Source organism: Gracilinanus agilis, chromosome 6, assembly GCF_016433145.1.
Source record: "Gracilinanus agilis isolate LMUSP501 chromosome 6, AgileGrace, whole genome shotgun sequence".
Taxonomy (NCBI): Eukaryota; Metazoa; Chordata; class Mammalia; order Didelphimorphia; family Didelphidae; genus Gracilinanus; species Gracilinanus agilis.
In genome coordinates, this window is record NC_058135.1 from 271,301,027 (window position 1) to 271,321,915 (window position 20,889).

The window sequence follows — 20,889 nt, forward strand, 5'->3', positions numbered from 1 at the left end:
AAAAAAAAACAGAAAATAAAATGGTTGAACAAATTATGGTGCACAATGGAATCAGATTCCTATTCTACATTCCCTTCTCTATACTCTCATGATCACCACCCTAGTTCAGTCTCATCACTCATCACTCCACCACTACTATAATCACTTATTTGGTCTCTTCTCAAGCCTCCATGCACTCCAATCCATACTTCTCCACAAAACCAAAGTGATGATTTTCCCAGAGTACACACTGATCACATCAACTACCAACTCAATAAACTCCAGTCTTCCCTATTACCTTTAAATAAAATGTGAGGGGGAGGGAAGGGAAGGAAAGGGGAGGGAAGGGAAGGGAAGGGAAGGAAAGGGGAGGGAAGGGAAGGGAAGGGAAGGGAAGGAAAAAACAATGTAAAAAGGATAGGTTTGCTCTATGCACAGTAACTGGAAACCAAGATGCTGCCTAGGTCAAGAGCCACTTTGGAACCAAGACACTCAAGCCGACCTTAGTGACCTGGAGCCAGAAGCTAGCAAGCCCCACTACTCTCCATCAATTTTAATCAAAAGAAAAATAAAATTCACCAAGCCCCCATCTGTTGGAGCAGATGCTCATTAGGATAAAAGTCAGAAAGATGATGTAGGACAGATAAATAACATTCTACATAACCCAGGCCCCTGACCCTCAGAAGAAAAATCTTCTGGTCTCTGTTTTCCCACTAATTAGCTGGGATGCCAAATGCTGAGCTTCTCACACAACTCATTTAGAGGCCCACAAACCCACCAAACCACACCCTCTGCCAGACCCTCCTCTCCTGGCTTTAAAGGCTCCTCTTCCTTGAAGCCCTCCTTCCTGATGTTCCCACAGCACTGGCCTGGTACATGCTAAAACCTAGCATGAGTGCTAGCCCCATGTTAGCAAAATCAGAATTCGCAATGCACCTACACACGAGTATGGATTCTGATGTCTAGTGAAGAATGAACTGAACCACAGTGGGGAACTTGGGGTTTTAACCCAGCTAACCAGATAGGCAGGCCAGAACCTAGCACTTATTGAACAATGACACTTAAGTACCCATAAGAAACTCAAGCTACTACCCCTAAATCCTCTACTCATTCTGGGCCTTTGTTTTTTATGTAAAAAGTGAGAGGGTTGGGGGTCCTGATTGATCTCTAAGGTCGCTTCTGCTTCTAAATTTTTTTGTCTCCATGAGTCTATGGGCTAGGCCAGAGGGCAGAGCATGGTCTTGATTTGTGGAGAGTGAAGCATTCCATAAACCTAGACACTGGAAAGAAAGCTCTAAGAGGCAGCCTGAAAACCCAGTGATCAGTGGGTAACAGAAAGTTCCTTTTCTGGGGGCCCCATCTCAGCTTGAACCTCAGGATACAGAGGAGACAGAAGGGATCCAGACTTTCTGCCTAATTCTGCCTCCTTGTCCTGGGGTGTTCATCCCAAGGCCCAGTACCACTGGATGCCCACTCGGCATTACAGGGTCCAGGGGCATGCACTGACTCTCTGAGCTCTTGCTACAGGAGCCTTCAGAAGCATGCTCAAAACCCCAAACTGGATAAGTAGTATGAGATGGCTCAAAGATCAATTAGTCCTTCTACTGAAAGTCATTGAGATGGTAGCTCTCTAAATAAACAAACAGACAAGCAAACTATGGGCATGGTAGAGAAAGTTCAGAGGCCTAGGATGGCCAAAGGTCTCTGGGAGTTCATCTAGAAGCTGGGGGGAGCAAGGAGGTAGGGGGGTAGTCATCTAGGCTACATCTAAGTACCATTTAGGGTACAAAAAAGATACAGCTCATAGGGAAAATTCTAGGTCAAGTCCTATCCTGAGAGAGGACAAGTACTCATGGAAGGTTCTATGTCATCTGTGACATTTGCAAAAAAAAAAAATATCAGAGGTCGTCATTTGAGAGGAAAGCACCAAGGAGGTAAGAAAAGGCCCAGGCGGATGTGGAAGCTGGCAGGACAACTAAGGGACAAGAAAGCTCAGCAGACAACTGGTACTCATTGGAGGCTGCAGATAATGTCGAGTGCATCAAATATTGACCCCAGCCCACCTTGCCTGCTCACCAGCTGTAGTCATCTGTACTTAAGGGGGCACCATCCCTACATCCCGAGCCGTCCAAGCAGTGTTCAAATATGAAAATGGGGCTAATTTCTGTCAGACCCCTGGGCATGGGGGAGGAGATCAGGAAATGGGGGAAAGGAGTCACCAGAGGCAAAGGGGGTTGGGGGGAAAAAGCCAACAAGCAGCTGCTCCAAAAAGCTAAATGCCAAGGAAATATAGATTTGCCCAGAGTGGAGGAGCAGGAGGTGCTGTGTGGGGTGGTGAAGGCAGATGTCTGGAACAAAGCAGGGTGGAGGGGAGCTCTGCTGGGTTGCCTGGCAGCAAGTGACTATCTTCCAACAAGGAGTTCCACGTGCTGTCCGCCAAACCACATAACTAAGCGGCCAGGACAGACTCAGCAGCCCAGGCTCTGTTCCCAACCACCAGAAGCCATGGCATGGCATGTTCCCCAACAGGGCCTTTGGAATATCTGTCCAACAGAAGAAAAGAGAAATGGAACCTTGGGAGATGAGAGGCTGGATGTCAAGCCTCCAGAGGAGGTGACCCTGGAGGAGCTCTGCTGCCTTTCCTCTTCGCTTCTCAGATGTGTACAGACCCTCAGCCTGTCTCCAAACAACCCACTGATGAAGAGTACAACTCAAGTACCCGTCCCACAAGGGAGATTCCTCAGTGAGTGGGAAGGACAGTGTCATCCTCTCAGCACACAGACTGCCTATCATGTACTACTCCCCAGCCAGAGGACACAGGTCAGTTAACTAGTTAGATTTCTTAGTCCTCCTTTTTTTGCCATGTGAAGTCAGTCAAGCTGGCACCTTGGGGCTCGTCCCTCCTCCTTCTCCCTGCCTTGGAAGATTCCAAGGCTGTTGGAAGCTACATATGCTGGCAGTGCCCGAGGGTTGGAGAGGTGTGTGTTAAGCTCTTAATTGAATCACTGGATCTGCCTCGTGAGTGTTTCACCAACCATAACATGAACAAGATGCCTTATCATTCAATTAGAATCACTTCGAAGAGCATGGTCTCTATATTATGAAACAGCCAACTGAAATTTAAAGGGGAGAGGGTGGAGAAAGGGGAACAGGAAGGGGGCTTTTGGATGAGCCCAACACCAGATTCTGGCATTCAGTAGTCTCCTCACTGCCGAGTAGGAGTTAGGAAATCCTCATAGGGCATTTTCAGGCAAAGAGCATGGAAAAAATGCGAGAAGCCTTTACGATCACTTCCAGGGGCAGAAGCAGGAACCAAACCATGGAGGAAGCATCTACTTACCTGCCAGGACTCTATTAACAGAGGAATGAGTGGCCAACCCAGGCTGTCCTCGTTCATGGAAAATCCCAGCATAAGGCAAGTATTCGGGCAGCAAGAAACGCCTATGAAGAGAAATTATCACATCACTCCAAATAGTTGGGAAAACAAGGGCGCACCCACCAAGCCCAAAGCCATGATGGAATCTAGACTGGCCTCCGAAGCATCCAAGGACTCCCCAAGCTGTTGCTAATGACCACAGCAAATCTACAAAGTGCTTAAAAAACAAACAAACCTTACTTTCTGCCTTAGTATCCATTTTTTTAAACCCTCACCTTCCATCTTGGAATCAATACTGCATATTGGTTCCAAGGCAGAAGAGTGGTAAGGGGTAAGCAATGGGGTTAAGTGACTTGCCCAGGATCACACGGCTATGAGGCCAAATTTGAACCCAGGATCTTCAAAGTCCAGGCCTAGTTCTCTATCCACCGTACTACATAGCTGCCTGCTTCATAGCGCTTTTCATGCATTATTTGGTTTATCCTCTTTCAAAACTTGGTTTCATCTTTTCCTAATTGGATGAATTGAGCAAGTCTCTCTCTTCTTGTGTTCCCTCTCTAAACTTTCTTCATTTAAAGCAGTGGCTCCCAAACTTTTTTGGCCTACCGCCCACTTTCCAGAAAAAATATTACTTAGCCCCCTGGAAATTAATTTTTTTTTATTTTAATAGCAATTAATAGAAAAGATAAATGCACCTGTGGCCATCACTGCCCCACCTGGATCGCTGCAGCACCCACCAGAGGGCAGTAGCGCCCACTTTGGGAATCACTGATTTAAAGCATCCTATAAGTCTCTTGTCAATTCTCAAGATGGGAGTCTGCAGTTCAGCAAAGCAGGACCCCAGCAAACCCCTAAATACCTAGACTAGAAGATAACTTAGAAATCATCCCATCCAACCTCTCCACCCCTTTCCTTTTACAAACAAGATTTGGAGAGAAGTGACTGGCCCAAGGTCACACATAAAGTCCATGAAAAAGCTGGGGAGACAATCTAGATCTGTGGCATGCCACCCATGGAATTTTCCCCCTATCTCCATTTGGCTGCAGGGCTGAATAAGTCTAGACATTATCTGTCCAGAGGTCAGAAATGAACTTTAGCAAAAGAAGCCAAAGTTCTCAGTACATTTCTCCTTGCAAAGACTATTTCCCTGGTTGCCCACACAACTCTTACCTAGGGACAAAGCGTCCAAGGGAAGGGGCAGACATCCTTGCATTACGTGGTGCTCGGTGCCTAGATCTGTCTCCATTGTCCCTGAAGGAGGGGGAAAAAAACCAACAAATAAAGAGAATCATTTAAGTCAAATTACCCTTCAGATGAAAAAGCTAGCACTTGGAAACCTAGCCCCTCCATATAGAAAACTTTGTGGTCACTCTCTGGTCATGCCCCTCCACATACCTCAGGAACCTGTCAGGAGCCTCCCTGACAAAGTTCAGGGATCTGAAGGGATAAGAAGAATGAGATGTGGTAGGAAGGATGAGACAAAACACTGTGCAGGGTCCGGAGGGCAAAGACACTGATGGCAATCAAGTCAACTATTGAAAGTTACCCTTTCTTTTATAGGGGGAGAAAAACAAGCTGGGTCTCCAGTACAAATTTTCCACATACATAGTAATAGGTAATGATTAACAGAGAGACCATAAGCAATTACTTGACCTTGAGCAATTAATTTACAATCTGCCATAGCATCAGTGATTTATAGGGGATATGTTGTTCAGGGGTTACTTAATACAAGTTTCCATGGGTTATATGATACATATACAAACCAGAGGTTTCTAGGGGTTTTATACACAAACATGACCTAGATGGAGAAGGGAGAGAAGGGAGAAGTGTAGTTAGGAACTTTCTGCTTTATGTCCCAGAGCTTTGCTTAATGGGGTTTCAGGCTTTGCCTCCTACAGGAACCCAGACATACTTGGACTTTTCAGAGTAGTTCACCTAGGAGACTTCTAAGCACTGTACAAAGCATTTTTATTAAAATGATCATTAAACAGACCTCAGGATTAGATGGAGGAAGAGGAGGAGAAAGAGAGGCTTTCTGTAGCTGATACACTTGAAATCTTGTCAAGTCTCAATTTGGAGCCATATATGAGACTTCTAGGGAATTGGAATGGACAGATTCCTTTTACTGGATTAAATCAAAGTGGCTTCTGTGTCAAGGACTCTTGAAGAGGAGAAAAATTACCTCATCAATTCCTCTTAACATGTGAGGCCTCTCAGTAATACTAGCAAAGGCCAATGCAGGGGTCCCTAAAACTACTGGAAAATGTAATGTTAACCCAGGTCACTTGGACCTGAGGAAGAAGGAAGACAAAGGCTAGAGTTGTTGGTTGAGGCTCACTGGATACTTCTGTCTTTCCTTTATCGTGCATCAAGCTAAAAAGTGGTGAATTTGTATCAAATTGTGTAGTCTCCCAATGTAGCATCCTAAAGGAATGCCCTAAGTAGAGGGGTACACACACATCTTGTCCATCAATCACCAAATGGAAGTCACAAATGAAAAGAACAAAGACACAAAGATGGCTTTCTGCTTTTTTCCAACGAAAGGCCAAGAGTAAAAGGGTCCAGCTGGACTATGCAATTAATTCGTGATTTAATGAACTTCACAGAATAACTGAGCCTCTCTGAGGCTATATGAACCATACCATTTTCTGAATTCCTTCCTCTGGGGGTAGACCAGGAAGATTCTACTAGAGCTGGCCTAGGACCAGAATTTCAATGTCCTCTTAGCTTTTGAAGGTCCCCAGAGGAAATCTAGAAACCTATAAGAGGAAGCATGGCTTAACTCTTATTACTGGTAGAAGGCAAGTCAACAGCAGGCCCTGGAAGCCTAGGCATTAACCAGTCCAAGCATCAGAGTTTGGTCTCTGCTTCCCAGACAGACAGTGCTGATCCCCACCCTACTCCTGGCCCTGCAAATTCTTTGCCTCTGACCCTCCAGCCCTACAGACAAAAGGAAGAAGGATGGACTAGGAGGAAAGGGGGAGCCTAGAGGGGAAGTGGAAGGTGCTTCAAACTACAGAGAACCACTGCCAAGCCAAACGACTTATCATCCAGCTGCTCACTAAGATAGGGTCTGTTTTCTCCTAATTGTATTTTAGAGCCTATTAACAAAATCTGCTGGATAATTTCCTTCTGGAAGGGCCAAAGTGAAAACTTTAATCTACCTTCCATTGAGCCTCAGACTTACTAATGAGTAAACAGAGTTCAGTGAACCAGCCAGAAAAGTCAGCTTTGCCATTCTGATGGAAGGATTAGAAGCCACAAAAAAACAGTTCAATCCTAAAACCAGAATCTCAGATTTCTGGGTTTGGAGGGCTCAGGTGACTAGCACTAGGTTTCCTTTCACAAACCAGTTAAGGGAAGAACTTTATCTCCAAATAAGGGACATATATTCAGACCTTGAGGAGATGATGACCACCTTTTGCTCTCTCCTTCTGGAAATACAAAGAACAATGTCACTGTTCTCTATTTATTCCTAGCAGGGACAAAGAAGTAGTCGTCAAATAAACACCATCTCTTTTTCTTAAGACCATTTTCTTGGCACAGCATGAGCCCTAAGAGATATTTAAAGGTGGTCAGCACAATCCAGAACAGAAAGTCAGATTACTTGAAGGCAGCAACCTAGCTCTATCAATGCTTGTCTAAGCAAATCTGGAAAAAAAAAATCAATGTCTTTTTGACTCAGTTTCTCCTTCCCTCAGAAAAAAATAAACACTACCAGGCGATAATAGCTGAACAATGTTTTGAGATTCCTGAAGGGAATTTGCTGCATAAAAAGAAAATAATGAAAATGATCCTAACTGGAGTGGGTACATAAAGTATCAGACTGAAATCTAAGCCAAGAACTATAAGCAAAGGTAATAAAAAAACAGCATCAAGTAAAAGGTGATAGCTGGTGGCTGCCCAAAATATCAATGTTTCTCCCTAGACTTCTTTAATGTTTTTTTATAAATAATGGGAAGGCAAAAGATAAATGGTATTTTAATGAAATTGAACAGAAGATTGCCAATTGGGAAGTAATAAAAACTCTTAAAAAATGAGAAACAAATATGGCATGATCAGAAAAATGGTGACACATGGCAGACACAAACTACAGGAAATAGATACGTGAGAAAAGGGTCTAACATTAAAAGGCCTAAGTTCAAATTCTTGCATAGTCTTCTCTCCCTGTATGACCTTCAACAAACAACTTCAACTTCACTTGACCTAACTTTCCTAACTGTAGAATAAAGGGATGGAATTTATGTTGTACAAATAGGTGGGGAAAGCTAATGAAGCCATCCCTAGAAAAAGGAATAAAAAAAAAAATACCTCAAATATTAACAGTTCAGAAAGGACTCCAAATACAATCCTGACAAAGGGAGTCATTCCTTCAATCAACAGGTATTTATTAATCATTTGGTCTGTGCTAGACACAATGGACAAGAAGAGAAAGCAGGCCTCATCTACTGGAGGGGCTTCTGTTCTCTCTAGGGAGACAAAAGGTACACATATAAGCCAATTCAAAAAGATCCAGGGAGGAGGCCACTAGCCCTGTGGGGATGGGGAAAAGTTGTATAACCAAGGTGAGTATGTGAGCTGAACTTCTGAAGAAATCAAGAAGAAGTACATTGTACTTCTGTGAAAAGGCACAGAGATAGAAAGTGGAGTCTGGGTATGAAGAGCAATAAAGCAGGTTTGATGGCCCCAAAGATTGGGTGAAGGGCAATAATATATATGAAGGCCAGATAAGTTGTCACAGGCATTAAATATCAACTTAAATGACAAAAGCAGTTTTTATTTCTCCTAGGAATAACAGAGCTAGTGAAGGTGAATGAGGGAAGGAGGGGCATGGTCAAGAACTTGTACTTTGGGGAAAATCCCTTTAGCAACTTCCTGCAAGAGAGTTCTGAGGCTAGGAAACAATGAAGGAAATATTTTAAGACTAGAGGCAAGCAGAGAGCAAGGGCTGCTAGCAGTAGCTGGATGTGTAGAGAAGGACACTAGTCTAAGTGACATCATGGAGACAGAAATGGAAAATTTGGGAAGAGGAGGGGGTAACAAATCATGAGCATCTGATTTGGACATGTTGAAGTTGAAGACACTTACAGCACCCGAGGTCTGAAATATCCAACAGGCAGTCAGAGATCAATGTGACCAGAGCTCAGGAGACACGTTAGAGCTGGACATTCAGATGAATCATGTGCATGAAAATTAAATCTCTAAGAGCCAAAAAAGCTGCCAAGTGAGTGAATCTAAAGGAGAAGGGGGTCAAGGCTCAGAAAATATTATCTAGCAGAGGCTTAGAAGGGATCAAATTGGTAGGAAGAGAACCCAAACCGACTATGGTCAAAAAAGTACCTAGGAAGAGAGGCTGAGAATGATAAGGTCCAAGAAAAGGCCTTCAGATACAATGATGATAGGATTACTGACAGTTCTGGCAAGAGCAAGTAACGAGGCCAGAATCCATGTCGATCAGTCAGTTAGCATTTATTAAGTGCCAAGCACTCAGAATAAAGACAAAGGGAAAAAAACCACATGCCCACAAGGAGCTCACATTCTAATGGGGCAGACATCAAGTAAATAACATCACTAACAGAAGATCTACACTATGTAAATGGGAGATAGTCTCAGAGGGAAGGCCCAGGGTGGGGAAGATGGAGCATCTGAGCTGAGTCTTGTGGGAAGGCAGAACCTTATAGGAAGGGGATGGAGAAGAACATGCCAGACATGAAGGACCATCCCATGGAAAGGTATGGAGTAGAAAGATAGTGTCATGTGAGAGGAATGGCACGTAAGAACAATGATTCAAAAACATCTGGAAAGCCAGAAAGTCTAAAGACTAGAAAGGTAGGAAGTAGTCAAGAGCAAAGGCTTTAAACTCTTCTCAAAGAAAGGATTTCATATTTGGAGATGGAGGTATCGGGAGTGAATGGAGTTCATTAAATAGGGAAGATAACCTAATCAGACAGGAAAACCAACTGAGCTGAGTGAAAGACGGATTAGAGAATGAAGAAACCTGATAGAGGGAGACCAACCAGTAGCAATAATCCAGATCTCAGGTGCAGACCTGGTGCAGGAGATGGGCATTAGAGTGGCAAATGGGTGATCAGAGAGAAGGGCACCTATTACAAGAGATGTCCTGAAGGTAGAAACAACAAGAACTGAGTGAGAGGGAAGAACCAAAGGTGAAGTGAGTATTTCAAGCCCAGAAGACTGGAGGGACAGTAGCATCGGAACAGAGAAGTCTGGAAAAGGGGAGGATTTGAGAGGAAAGACAAGGAGTTGAGTTTTTGATACAAAGAGTTTGAGACAACTGAGGGATATCCAATTCAACGTTTCTAAAAGGCAGTTGGTGATTTGAAACTGGAGCTCAGGAAAGTGGTTAGGATTAGATATAGGGAGCTCAGAATCACTTGTCTGGAGATGATTAATGAACCCACTCAAACTGATGAGATCTCCAAATAACAACAACAATAACAGCACTTATACAAGGCTTTGAAGTTGGCAAAGTGCTTTATAAATTTCTCATGTGATCCTCACAACTCTGGGAGGGAGATGCTATTATCAACCCCATTTTATTGATGAGGAAACTGGGGCAGGCAGAAGATAAGTGACTTGCCCAGGATCACACAGCTAGTCAGTGTCTGAGGTTGGATTTGAATTCAGGCCTTCCTAACTCCTACCAAGACAATAAAGAGGGAAATCAGAAAAGAGTTTAGAGAACACAGACAGAAGGAAAAATCCCTTGGTCCTTAAATATTAGATTACAGGCATCTCAGTCCAGGGAAGAAACAGGCAATCAACTAATCTTGAAACATTTATTAAGTACTTTCTATCTCCTAGGTACTGTGCTAACATGCTGGAGCTAAAGAGACAAAGTGAACCAGTCCCTGCCCTCACAAGGCTTACAGCCTCCGAATCCCTCTGTAAATTTGGCTTGAACCGAGTGCTAGCATTGAGAGAGACCTTGGAGATGGGCAATTGGGATAATGATTTATCATGATATATGTAGAAAGGGGAGCTGTATGAAACAACTTGTAAGAAAAGGCAAAAAGGACAGCCTGGTGTGTTTGGGAAACTGCACAGTTAATGAGTCTCTACAGTCTGTTAGAAGAGCTCTGGAGAATGAAAGGAAGAAAGGAAGACAGGCTGAATACAAGGAAGAGCCTTCCTGATTAGGAAATGCCTCAGAAAGAACATTTGCTGGAGGGTAATAGGGGAAATTACAGTATGAGGGCCAGCTTACAAGCAGACCAAACTTGGGGGAGGGGGGTGCCTTACAATGGACAGCTTAAGATCATAGTGATATCTCTTTGGCCTTGTTCCCCCCCACCTCAGAAGCCTACCCATGATCCCTTCTCAAGAGACATTTTTTCAGGGAAATACCAGAGAAATCAATTTATGAGCCAAGGCTGCCTTAAGCCAGCAGGAGAGAAGTTGGCTGTGTTATTAATGGCTTTCCTGGGTGTTGAACTGTGTACAAGGTCTGATTACCTCTCAGAGGGACATTTGGGAAGGGGAGGGGAACAACAATAAAAAAGTCTTTACAAGATCAAAACTGCCCTTCAAATAATCAAGAATCCAAGATAAGTGCTGAGTCCAAGAAGATTCATCTCTAAAACAAGAGAAAACTCAGCAGCAGCTCTCCTGCTCAAGACTTGGGATTAATTGCCTCTGAGAGAGGCTGTAATTTAAAGGAATGAGGAAATAAACCTCTGGTCCAATCCAATGTCTGAGTCCTCACCAAATGGTCAGGTGCTCACTGCTCCTGGCTGAAAACAATTCTAGGTTTGATCCTTTATAAAAAAGCAAGTTAAAAGAGCAAGAAGCTAAAAAGAGTGTTATCCTTCTGACAGCACATGGCTGAAGCTATGGAATTTCAGAAAGAAAAAGATCCACTCCCTGTCTACCTTGACTCTGTTCAGCCCAGCTCCAAATATCCTGGCTGTGGCATGGGCCTCCTGACAAGCAGTACCTCTCATGTTCCCAAATTAAAAGGTCTAAAGGTCAGAAGGGGATTAAGTTCTTGGAGAGGCACATGCTCTAAAGCTTCCTTTTCCTTATGAGCCTGACCAGGGGTTGCTCTCCTAGAACAGAAGGAATTCTTGGTTGGTCTCTGGAGATGAGCTACACTGCAGAGAGATGATGCCAACTCCCATTTTCGTGTTAGTCCCTTCACTTACCAAACTTTTTCATTGTATCAGCATAAATTATGCCACAGTTTAACAATCTTATTATGCTCTTCCTATTAAAAAATACATTATTCTTAAGTGATTACTTCTATTTTATCCATCCCCAATTCCCTCATCTCCTCTTTCCCTAATGAATAACGTTCTTAAGGACTTGGGCCACTAGAGGAAAAAATCCCTAATGAAGGGCTGAGATTCTACACTCGGTATTCCTTAACCACTTTTAAACCAGCTGACTCCAAAGCTAAAAGGAATATCTTTGTAAAAGTTAGCATTTACTGAGCACTGAACATAGGCTATCTCATTTATTCATCACAAGGTACTGTTATGATCCCCAATTTACTAATGAAGAAACTGAGGCTGAGGGATTTTCACTGACTTGCTCAGGGTTATAGAGTTGGTAAGTGTAGAGGCAGAATGTGAACTCAAGTCTCCCTGACTCCAAGTCCAGTACGCTCTACAAGATGCCACAACATTCCACAACATTTTCAACCTGGGCTAATGAGCCAACAAGGTATCTGCAAATGATCCCACAGTGATCAATGCCATTCCTGAGGAAGTCACTTACTTGCCCATGAACATCATTCAGTTCAACATTAACTCCAGGTGGGGACTGAAAGATTAGTAAGGTCAGAAAGCTAAATGCTAACTCCTAGAGATCTCCTACATAGGGCTGGTAGGTCGGAACAAGCAAGCCACAGAGAAAATGAACCAGAAGCTGAAAGGGGTGGCACCTCCATAGAAGATGAAGCCCTTGACAAAAGCTTTTGTACTGAAGATTGAACCAAGACGAAAAATAAATGTGGGTGGGATGGTCTGGAAAGGGGGAGGGCAGCTTGTTTCATTCCCTCCTATTTCAAGCACTGGATCTAAACACCACAGTCACTCAATAAATGGGACTGCCTGGCTGGCTGACTCCAGGCCATTCTGGTACGGTTTATGTCAGGAGAGACAATAGCAAGAACACTTAAAATACTACCTTTCATCAAGGCCCCGCCTACACTTCAGGCTCTCAAGGCCCCTGCTTTGGAAGCTAAGGAAAGAGAAGGGAATCCTGATCTGGGAGGCAGTGCCTACCAAAACTGATCTGACGGAATCCTGTCAAAAAATTCAGAGAGGACAGCTCTCTATCCCCTTTCTTACCTGCCAGGCATTTATTTAGCAGCATAGTAGCCACTCCTGCCCATATTAGCAAGTAAGTTGGACATTCTTAGCCCTGGAAATTCAGGAGAAAAGCAAAGGGAGCTGAGGCAAGCCATAAATTACTAGCTGCAGAGTCTATTGGGAAAGTAAAGATAATTACTCTATTAGGACCTACAGCTTGGGGATCATACGGCAAGAATATTATTACTACAGCATTAAGTTTTACTAATCATAATAACAGCTAGCATATAAATGCATGTAGATATGTATGCATATATGCATGCACACACACAAGAAATACCTTACAAATATTATCCCATTTTATCATCACAACAACCCTGAGAGAGGAGGTAGATGCTGCTATTATCCTCATTTTACAGATGAGAAAAGTGAGAGAGATAGAGGTTTAGTGCCTTGCTCAGGATCACACAGCTATTAAGTGCCTGAAGTTGGATTTGAACTCAGTTCTTCCTGACTCCAGGTCCTGAATTTTGATTCTGGAATCTCTCTCGAGGCCCATCTTCTCCCACTATTGAGTTCCTCCTGGAGTCTCCTTTTTATGGCAGGGACCAGATCTACCTTCATTCCCCTCATAGTCCTGTTCTTGGCTTCCAAACATCAGAACCCTCCCCATCCTCCACTTTTCCAGCTTCTTTCTGGGTTGTCTTCCACCCTTAGAATGGAAGTTCTTTGAAGGCAAGGCATACTGTATGCTTGTCTCTCTCCTCAGCACTTAACCTAGCACCTGACACATGGTAAGAGCTTAATAAATGCTTTCTTCCTTCCCTCCCTCCCTCCCTTCCTCCTTCTGAATACCTTGTTACAATACTAATAACATGTCTAGAGGGTTTCTGGGGAGGAAAAAAACAAAACAAATCAGGGCAAAAAATGGTGAAGAAACCTAAGAAGATTCTCAGCTAAAAAAACTTCTCTCATGGGAGTAATGTCTCCAAGCAAAAATACAAAGCCCGGCTCTCAGTTCAGAATTTCTGTAGCTCCGTACTAGGAGCAGCAGTTGGCTAGCCTATGAACAAGAGTGTTGCACCTGAAGTCAGGAGGAGCAGAGTTCAAATCCGGCCTCAGAAATCTACTGAACAAGTCACTTCAACTATCCCAGACTCAGTGTCTTCATCTGTAAAATGAGAAGGATAATAGCACCTACTTCCCAGGGCTCTTGTCTTGAGATAAGATTTGCAAAGCACTTTGAACATCCTACTAGCTCTATCATTACCGTTATGGTTATGGTTATTGCCATTATTGGCAACTGTTTCCAAAAGCTCAATCTAACTAACAAACAGCTATCTGATATGCATGGTGGAATACTCATACCACCTGCTTCTAGAGGCTAATCTGTGGATCAAATTTAAAAACATATATAAAAGGGGGTGGCTAGGGAGCACAATAGATAGAATGCCAGGCCTGCCTGGAGTCAAGAATACTCACCGTATGTTTAAATCTGGCCTCGCTGTGTGACCCTGGGCAAGTCACTTAACCTTGACTGTCTTGCCTTTGCCCTTCTGTCTTTTTTTTTTTTTTTTAAACTCTTACCTTCCATCTTGGAGTCAATACTGTGGATTGGCTCCAAGGCAGGAAAGCGGTAAGGGTAGGCAATGGGGATCAAGTGACTTGCTCAGGGTCACATAGCTGGGAAGTGTCTGAGGCCAGATTTGAACCCAGGATCTCCCATCTCTAGGCCTGGCTCTCAATACCCTGAGCTACCCAGCTGCCCCCTGCCCTTCTGTCTTAAGAGTCGTCATTAAAACAGAAAGTAAGGGTTTGGGTTTTTTTCTAAGTAAGAAATATAAGCAAAGTGCTTTAGAAAATTTTAAGTGCTATACAAATGCAAGCTATCCTCTTCCTCCTCCTCCTCCTCACCTCATCCGAGAGACCTTCCAGCCTGATGTTCCCCCAGTAAGGACAAAGAGGGAGCTCTTCACCCAGGCCACCCTTCGAGGTGCAGAACCAAGAAACTTTCTTTATCAGGAGGACCGTGGGGGAAACACTGCTAAAAACTGATTCGAGCTTTGTCATTAGATTGTTCAGCCAGTAATAAGGCAAACATAAACAAGAGAGCTACAAGTACCCAGTCAGGAAAGGGCAAAGACAACCCACTGATAGGTCAATGTTTCTTCACTTTGGAAGTAAGGCTAAAAGTAGCCTGGATAGGCCATCTGATCTGTAACCTGCAGTTCCTCTCCACTGAAAGGGATGACAGAAATGGGGGGAGTGGAGAATGGGCAAAGTGCCCATGTAGGCTCCAAGAGGGACCGATATGCCAGCTACAGAGCTTCTTTCTCTTCTCTTGGAAGCCTTTAGGAGACTGTGGCTAAAGGTCCACCGAAGAGATAGACTGAAATCCACCAGACCCGTTAAGTTCTTGGGCATTGACCATGAGGAATCTATGATCTTTCTCTTTCTCACTGCAGATGAGAGGAGACAAATGAATAGCAGGAATTCAGGGCAGGGCAATATGTTTACATCCAAAAAAAGACCATCAATCTGGACTCCAAGAAGACTGAGCTTTAACCTGCGGCTGCCCAATTTCCAAAGCTAGCCTCCCTATGGAAAGGTATTCTTTCATACCAGCTTTATGAACAACCCTATGAAAGAATGTATTTCTAACAAGAGACTGAAAAGTTTTGGACTTAAAAGCTAAACACTAATACATCATCTTTATCATGTAAATTCATTAACTTGTACCATGTATCAAAGGCAAGGGGAGTCAGCAGAAATCGGTGACAAGGTTCCACAGAGAAGATATAGATGAGGAAGGGTTGGGAGGAAAAGGGCGGAAGCATAACCCAAGAATTGGTGAATGGGAGGAAGCACTGGAGGGAGGCAGCTTTAAAAAATTAAGGGAAACCAAGTCAGAAATGAGATATTCTACTTTGCTAACAGCTCCTAGGAGAAGGATGAGAAATGACAAAGGCTCAGGAGCAAAGTTTTTTCTTTCTTTCTTTCTAACCCTTACCTTCTCTCTTAGAATCAAAACTATATATCAGTTCCAAGGCAAAAAAAGTAGTAAGGACTAGGTAATGGGGGTTAAGTGACTTGTCCAGGGTCATACAGCTAGGACAAATCTGAGGCCAGTTTTGAACTGAAGACTTCTTATCTCCAGGTCTGGCTTTCTGACTTTGACTGAGCCTCCTAGCTACACCTTAGGCAATGTTCAGAGCCATATACCATGTTGTGCCTTCTGCCAGATCCCTGTCCCCACTCCTCCTCTATAACCAGCTTCCAGAGAAGAGCAGCAGACCACAGAGCTGGTAAGACTCAGTGTTCACTGGTCTACTCAAGGAGAAGAGTTGTGCACAACCAGCAAACATCCCCCACCTCCCCCTGAGAAGACCTGGGCTGTAGGGCTGCATGGTGACTAATATGAAAGAACTATTAAAAACCAGATCACAGCTCTCATCAGCCCAGCAGGGAAGGCGAGCGATCATGAGGAGAGACTTCAGGGCAGGCATTAGGGAAACCAGCATTTTGCTACCAACCAAGGAGAAACAAAGAGAAGGCCCCAAGGAAAAACATAAGAAATCAAGGGGGTGAGATGCTGAAGCAAGAGGAAAGACAGAACAGAGGTGTCTTGTAGGGAGACAGGGGAAGAGGGGAAGAAGCTGTGTGGCAAAAAGAAATGGTGAAGAAGGAAGGGCAAAGGGAGGAGGTGGCACAGGGGGAGGGGAGTGGGGGTTTGAAGAGAAGAATATTTTAAATTCAATACAGAACTCTATTGTGAAGGATAAGTCACGAGGTGAGCAACAACTCAGAGGCACAGGCTCCACATTTTCACCATCATAAGCCTAAGGCAGCAGGGGAGGAGGGCCTGGTAATCCCTAGCATTCATTCCAACTTCCACAAGTACAGAGAGAAAAAGACATGCACAAGTTCTCATGGGCACTAAGGTGTAGCAAGCTTGGCACAGCCTGGCAAGTCTGACAGGACTTTGCTACTGGTATAATACTATCTACAGCGTAACACACTTGCCTATAGGTAACTGCCTGGCTAGAGAACAGAGAGTTGCCTGCCCTTCTCTGTCAACAAAGCCAATGCCAAGCATCCCCTTCAGAGCTGTGATTCTTTAGCTCTCCTCACCCAGCTGCCTAAGAGACTTCATTGCAGCTCTCTTCTCTCCCTGCTGCCCCCAGGAAAGCCACTGTCATTTCTGCATCTCTCCTCCTCCTTTATCTTATACAAACAGGGTCTTCCTCTTATTTTATTTCCTCTTATTTTTCCCCTTTGCTTCCGAGTGAGCAATTAGTGGAGCATGAAATTCCACAGAATAAAATTTCATAAAGGTTTTCTAGACCCCTTCAACCTCCCAAGTAGAGAGATTTTTCATCTACATCACAGAGCTGGGATCTCAGGCTCCTGAGGGGTGAGAAGGACATGTCCTGAACTCCTATGGCCTGTCCCAGTTCCTATGAGAAAAAAAAACAAAAAACAAAAAGATGGCACTCCATTTCCAATATGACAAGAGGGGAAAAGACTAATATGGAGAAAGAAGGGGGGGTGGCAGGATACTTTTCTGGGATAATCCTTTCCTTCTATATCATTTGCCAAATAAGGGATCTTAAGAGAGGAAAAGAGACTACCTGAATTGTAGGAATGAAAATAGAAGCCAAATGTCCAACTCAGAAGCAGCCAGGACAAGCTGACTTTCAGGAAGGAAAGGAACACATGATGAATAGATGGGAAAGGCAGGAGTGGCAGCACAAAGAAAGAACAGATGAGTGTGGCTCTCTGGCTTAGCCACTCTGCAAAGATCAGCAGGAAGATAGAGATCTCCCTGATAAATCTCTCTAAGATACTAGCTGACCTTCCAAGGCTTTCTTGAGGGCAGGAGTTGAAAAACATTCAGGCAAGACAAAGAGAGCCTTCAAGGGTGGATTTGATGAAGGCTGCTAGGGCACAAGATTCCTTCCTGGAGATGTGCAGTGACTCCTTTTCTCTCCTTACCAGTCAAGTTGGGAAGAAAGATGTGCCCAAGCAATGTCAAGTAAGCCCATCAGAAACTTCTCCAAAGTCAATGAACATGTACAGGAAGATGAAAATCCTGACTCTAACACTAGACATCTTTCTCCAAATCTGATCTTTGCCCAACCAGTTAGCTCTTGACACCAACTTAACTTATGGCTTGACTTAAGGCAGCATTCCACCTGCCAGGGAGAGGAGTGATCTAAATGTGTCAATATGAAAGATACTGAAGGCAGGCTACCAGCCCTATCCCTCATCCCACCTATAAAATGAATAAAGACTTGGAAGTAAAACTCCAGATTAAGAATAAACTACCACACCTGAATAGTGGCAACTTTGAAGAGTCTACAGCATAAGAAAGGAAGGCAAGGGGGAAGAAAGCAGGCCAGGTATGTACTTACTCAAAGTCCTCAAACTCCAAGTCGTTTCCCTCTACTGATGGGCCTTGGTTGTCTGAGGAAGAAGAGGAGGTGGAAGAACGGAGACGATTCTGTTGGTAGCGCATGGAGCGCTGGCGAATACTGTCTCTTCGAGAAAGATATTGGATCATCCTCTGGGCGTAGTAGGCAGCAGGAGATAACCTGAGAGAAAGGGAGATGGACAGATACAAACTAGCACTAAGGACAGCTCCTGCTCTTCCATGCCACCTACCCTGCAGAAGATGACTCTGAAGATCCCTAGACCCCTAGAGTGAAAACTCTCCCGCCCCTCAGTGGGACCCCTTCAAAAGGTCTCCAGTCTCTAATCAAAGGTCATAGACCATGTCTGCTGCCAGAGCTGCCCAGATAGAGAGCTAAGGATGACCATTTCTTCTTGGCATGCCCCAGGAAGCCAGTCAATTTTGCAGATATTTCCAACCATCTATCTAACCTTAAGACTTTTCTTTCTCTTAGAATCATCACCCAGAAACCTTGTTACTGATTGGATATGCAGAGTGGTCAGCTACAAAGAGAAAAGTGCTCCTGGATGGAAGTATCTAAGAGTCAAAGGGTAAAGAGGCTTCCCCGTTTTTTTGCAGTCACAACTCCAGGAGCAGGGAGGAGAGGAAAGGCACCGATGGCAATGAAAGAGACGACAGCCTCTTCTCTCTTTCGTCAGGGTCTTTCCCAGAAAAGAATTGCCTTGCACATGGGTTGTTCATCATCTGACCTGGTACTGTTCTTCAAACTATGAGCTCCCTCCCTATTTCCTGCCCTTCTCTCTCTCGACCCTCTTCTCTACACACTCACTCACTCACTCAGTCGTTAATGTACCCTTCTGGGTCACCTAGAGTGAATGAGGTAGAAGGGAAAGAAAAAGATTTTAAATGACAACATCAAAGGAAGCTATAAGAAATCTCAAATTCTAAAAGTGGCTAGGCAGTCACATTAAAATTATGGGAAAACCATTTGCAAAGATACTTGTAGCTCTCAAGACTCTTTCATAGCCTGGATCTACTGTGGAAAAATCCTTAGGGAAAACAGGGAGCTAGTTGGCCAAAGGAGCCCAGGAACAACTTGGCAGTAGGTCTGAACATGGCTCAGGCATGTCTCTGCCACCAAAGGAGTTAGCCATCTAGACAATCATTAGCTGAAATCTCAGGCAGGGCCAGCTACAACTTTTAGAAATGGAAAGCTCATGTCGACAGAATGATGTGTTGCATTTGGCCCCCTCTGTACCACAGGTAGAGAGAGAGTGCACAGATCTAGTGACCAAGAAGACCTAAATATAAGAGATGCCAGAGAATTTTGATCATTCTCCTGGGAACCTAATGTCAGGCCATATGCAGCAAGAAATCAGAGAAGCCAAGCTTCTCAAGAGAGAGGACCTGAGACTCAATTGCTCTTACTTACTACAAGCCATTCAGAATTCCTTATTTGGGAACCATTTGAGAATTCCTCAACTCAATGAGGATGGAAAAGAGAGAAGCAGGAACAAGTTTTGGACAGAGGAGGAAGGGCTGAGATGCTTCTAAAGGATATACCTCCCAATAGTACCTGGGGGTAGCTTCTCATTATTCTAAGGTTCACATCAACTATTATGCAAATAAATGAGCAATAACAAAACTTGACTCTTTGGGCAAGGAAATTACTTTAGCACTTGTTAACTCAGCATCTACTCACAGAGTGCTAAGAAATCTCTGGACTAACAAATAAATGAAAAAACACTTGTTAAATGCTTGCCATGTGCCAGGCACTGTGCTAAGGGCAAGGGATATACCATGCAGCAGGGGCAGGAAATTCTTGGCAAAAGAACAAAAAGCAAATAAAGTTTATCCTATTACTTTTAGAGCATCCGGAAGGAAGCAAGGAGTTCAAAGTATTGAGAAAGTGGCAATAAGCCCTTTATTGCTTAAAGCTTTACATTAGAAAAGGAAGAGATGAAAACAACATCTTGTGATGAGTTAATACCCCACCCCCTAAGAAATTAAGTATGGAAAAACCATAATATACTCAGAGCTAAAATAACTAAAATGTAAATATTTCCTTAAATCCTCAGCTGTTTCTTTGGAGACTTAAGGATAAAGACCTCCTCAATCATCCTCAAAAACAAAATGTCGGTCAGTTACCTGCCTCTAAGGCATCCCATTCTTTTTTTGAGGAATTACAAGGTCAGATGCAGAATAATCCAAAAACCTTTGTTGGGAGAAAAAGAAGATAACTCCGGATCTTTTTTTATATAGAGGCCTTTGTCCAGTCAAACATCTCATTATTAATGGCACCATCTGGGACTTGGCCTAAGAGAAACTGTTCTAGAGTCACCAACTGAAAATTTGTTCTTTCTCTCATAAACTATCAACTCACCTTAAAAATGTAGCCTCTGTTAGGGTTAAGCACTTTCAAATATCAAAAACTCACCCTTCCCCTTCCTGCTTCAATTATCACCTTAAGTATGTGCATATTTATTCAGAAAAATTTGATTTTTTTCTTATTTCTTGGGTATAGAAAAAGGATCTCACTAAGACTGAAATATGTGAGGGTAGAATCTTCTGGCCCCATACATAAAAGTCCACAAGACTAATAATTCAGTATCAAAGTTGCCCCTTAATGGCACTTAGTATGATTGGTAATCTTCCAGATAAACCAATAATTTTGTCTAAAATGAAACTCTGTGCCCAAACTGCCCAATCTATTGGTTTTCTGAAATTTTTTCTTAAACCTTTACCTTCCATCTTAGACTCAATACTATATGTAGGTTCAAAAGGCAGAAGATCACTATGAGCTAGGCAATGGGGTTAATGACTTGCCCAGGGTCACACAACAAGTA

The 20,889-nt window shown here is 43.6% G+C and overlaps 1 protein-coding gene across 1 annotated transcript in view; it reads right to left on the reverse strand.

The window, feature by feature from the left end:
• AMBRA1 (autophagy and beclin 1 regulator 1) overlaps nucleotides 1-20,889 on the reverse strand; it is a 190,131-nt gene that overhangs the window by 99,637 nt on the left and 69,605 nt on the right. The window contains exons 9-11 of the mRNA XM_044681373.1: nucleotides 18,045-18,224; nucleotides 4,526-4,606; nucleotides 3,320-3,420 (exon numbers count right to left, since the gene is read on the reverse strand). Of these exons, the coding sequence (XP_044537308.1) occupies nucleotides 3,320-3,420; nucleotides 4,526-4,606; nucleotides 18,045-18,224 (362 nt within the window). The remainder of the gene's footprint in view (nucleotides 1-3,319; nucleotides 3,421-4,525; nucleotides 4,607-18,044; nucleotides 18,225-20,889) is intronic.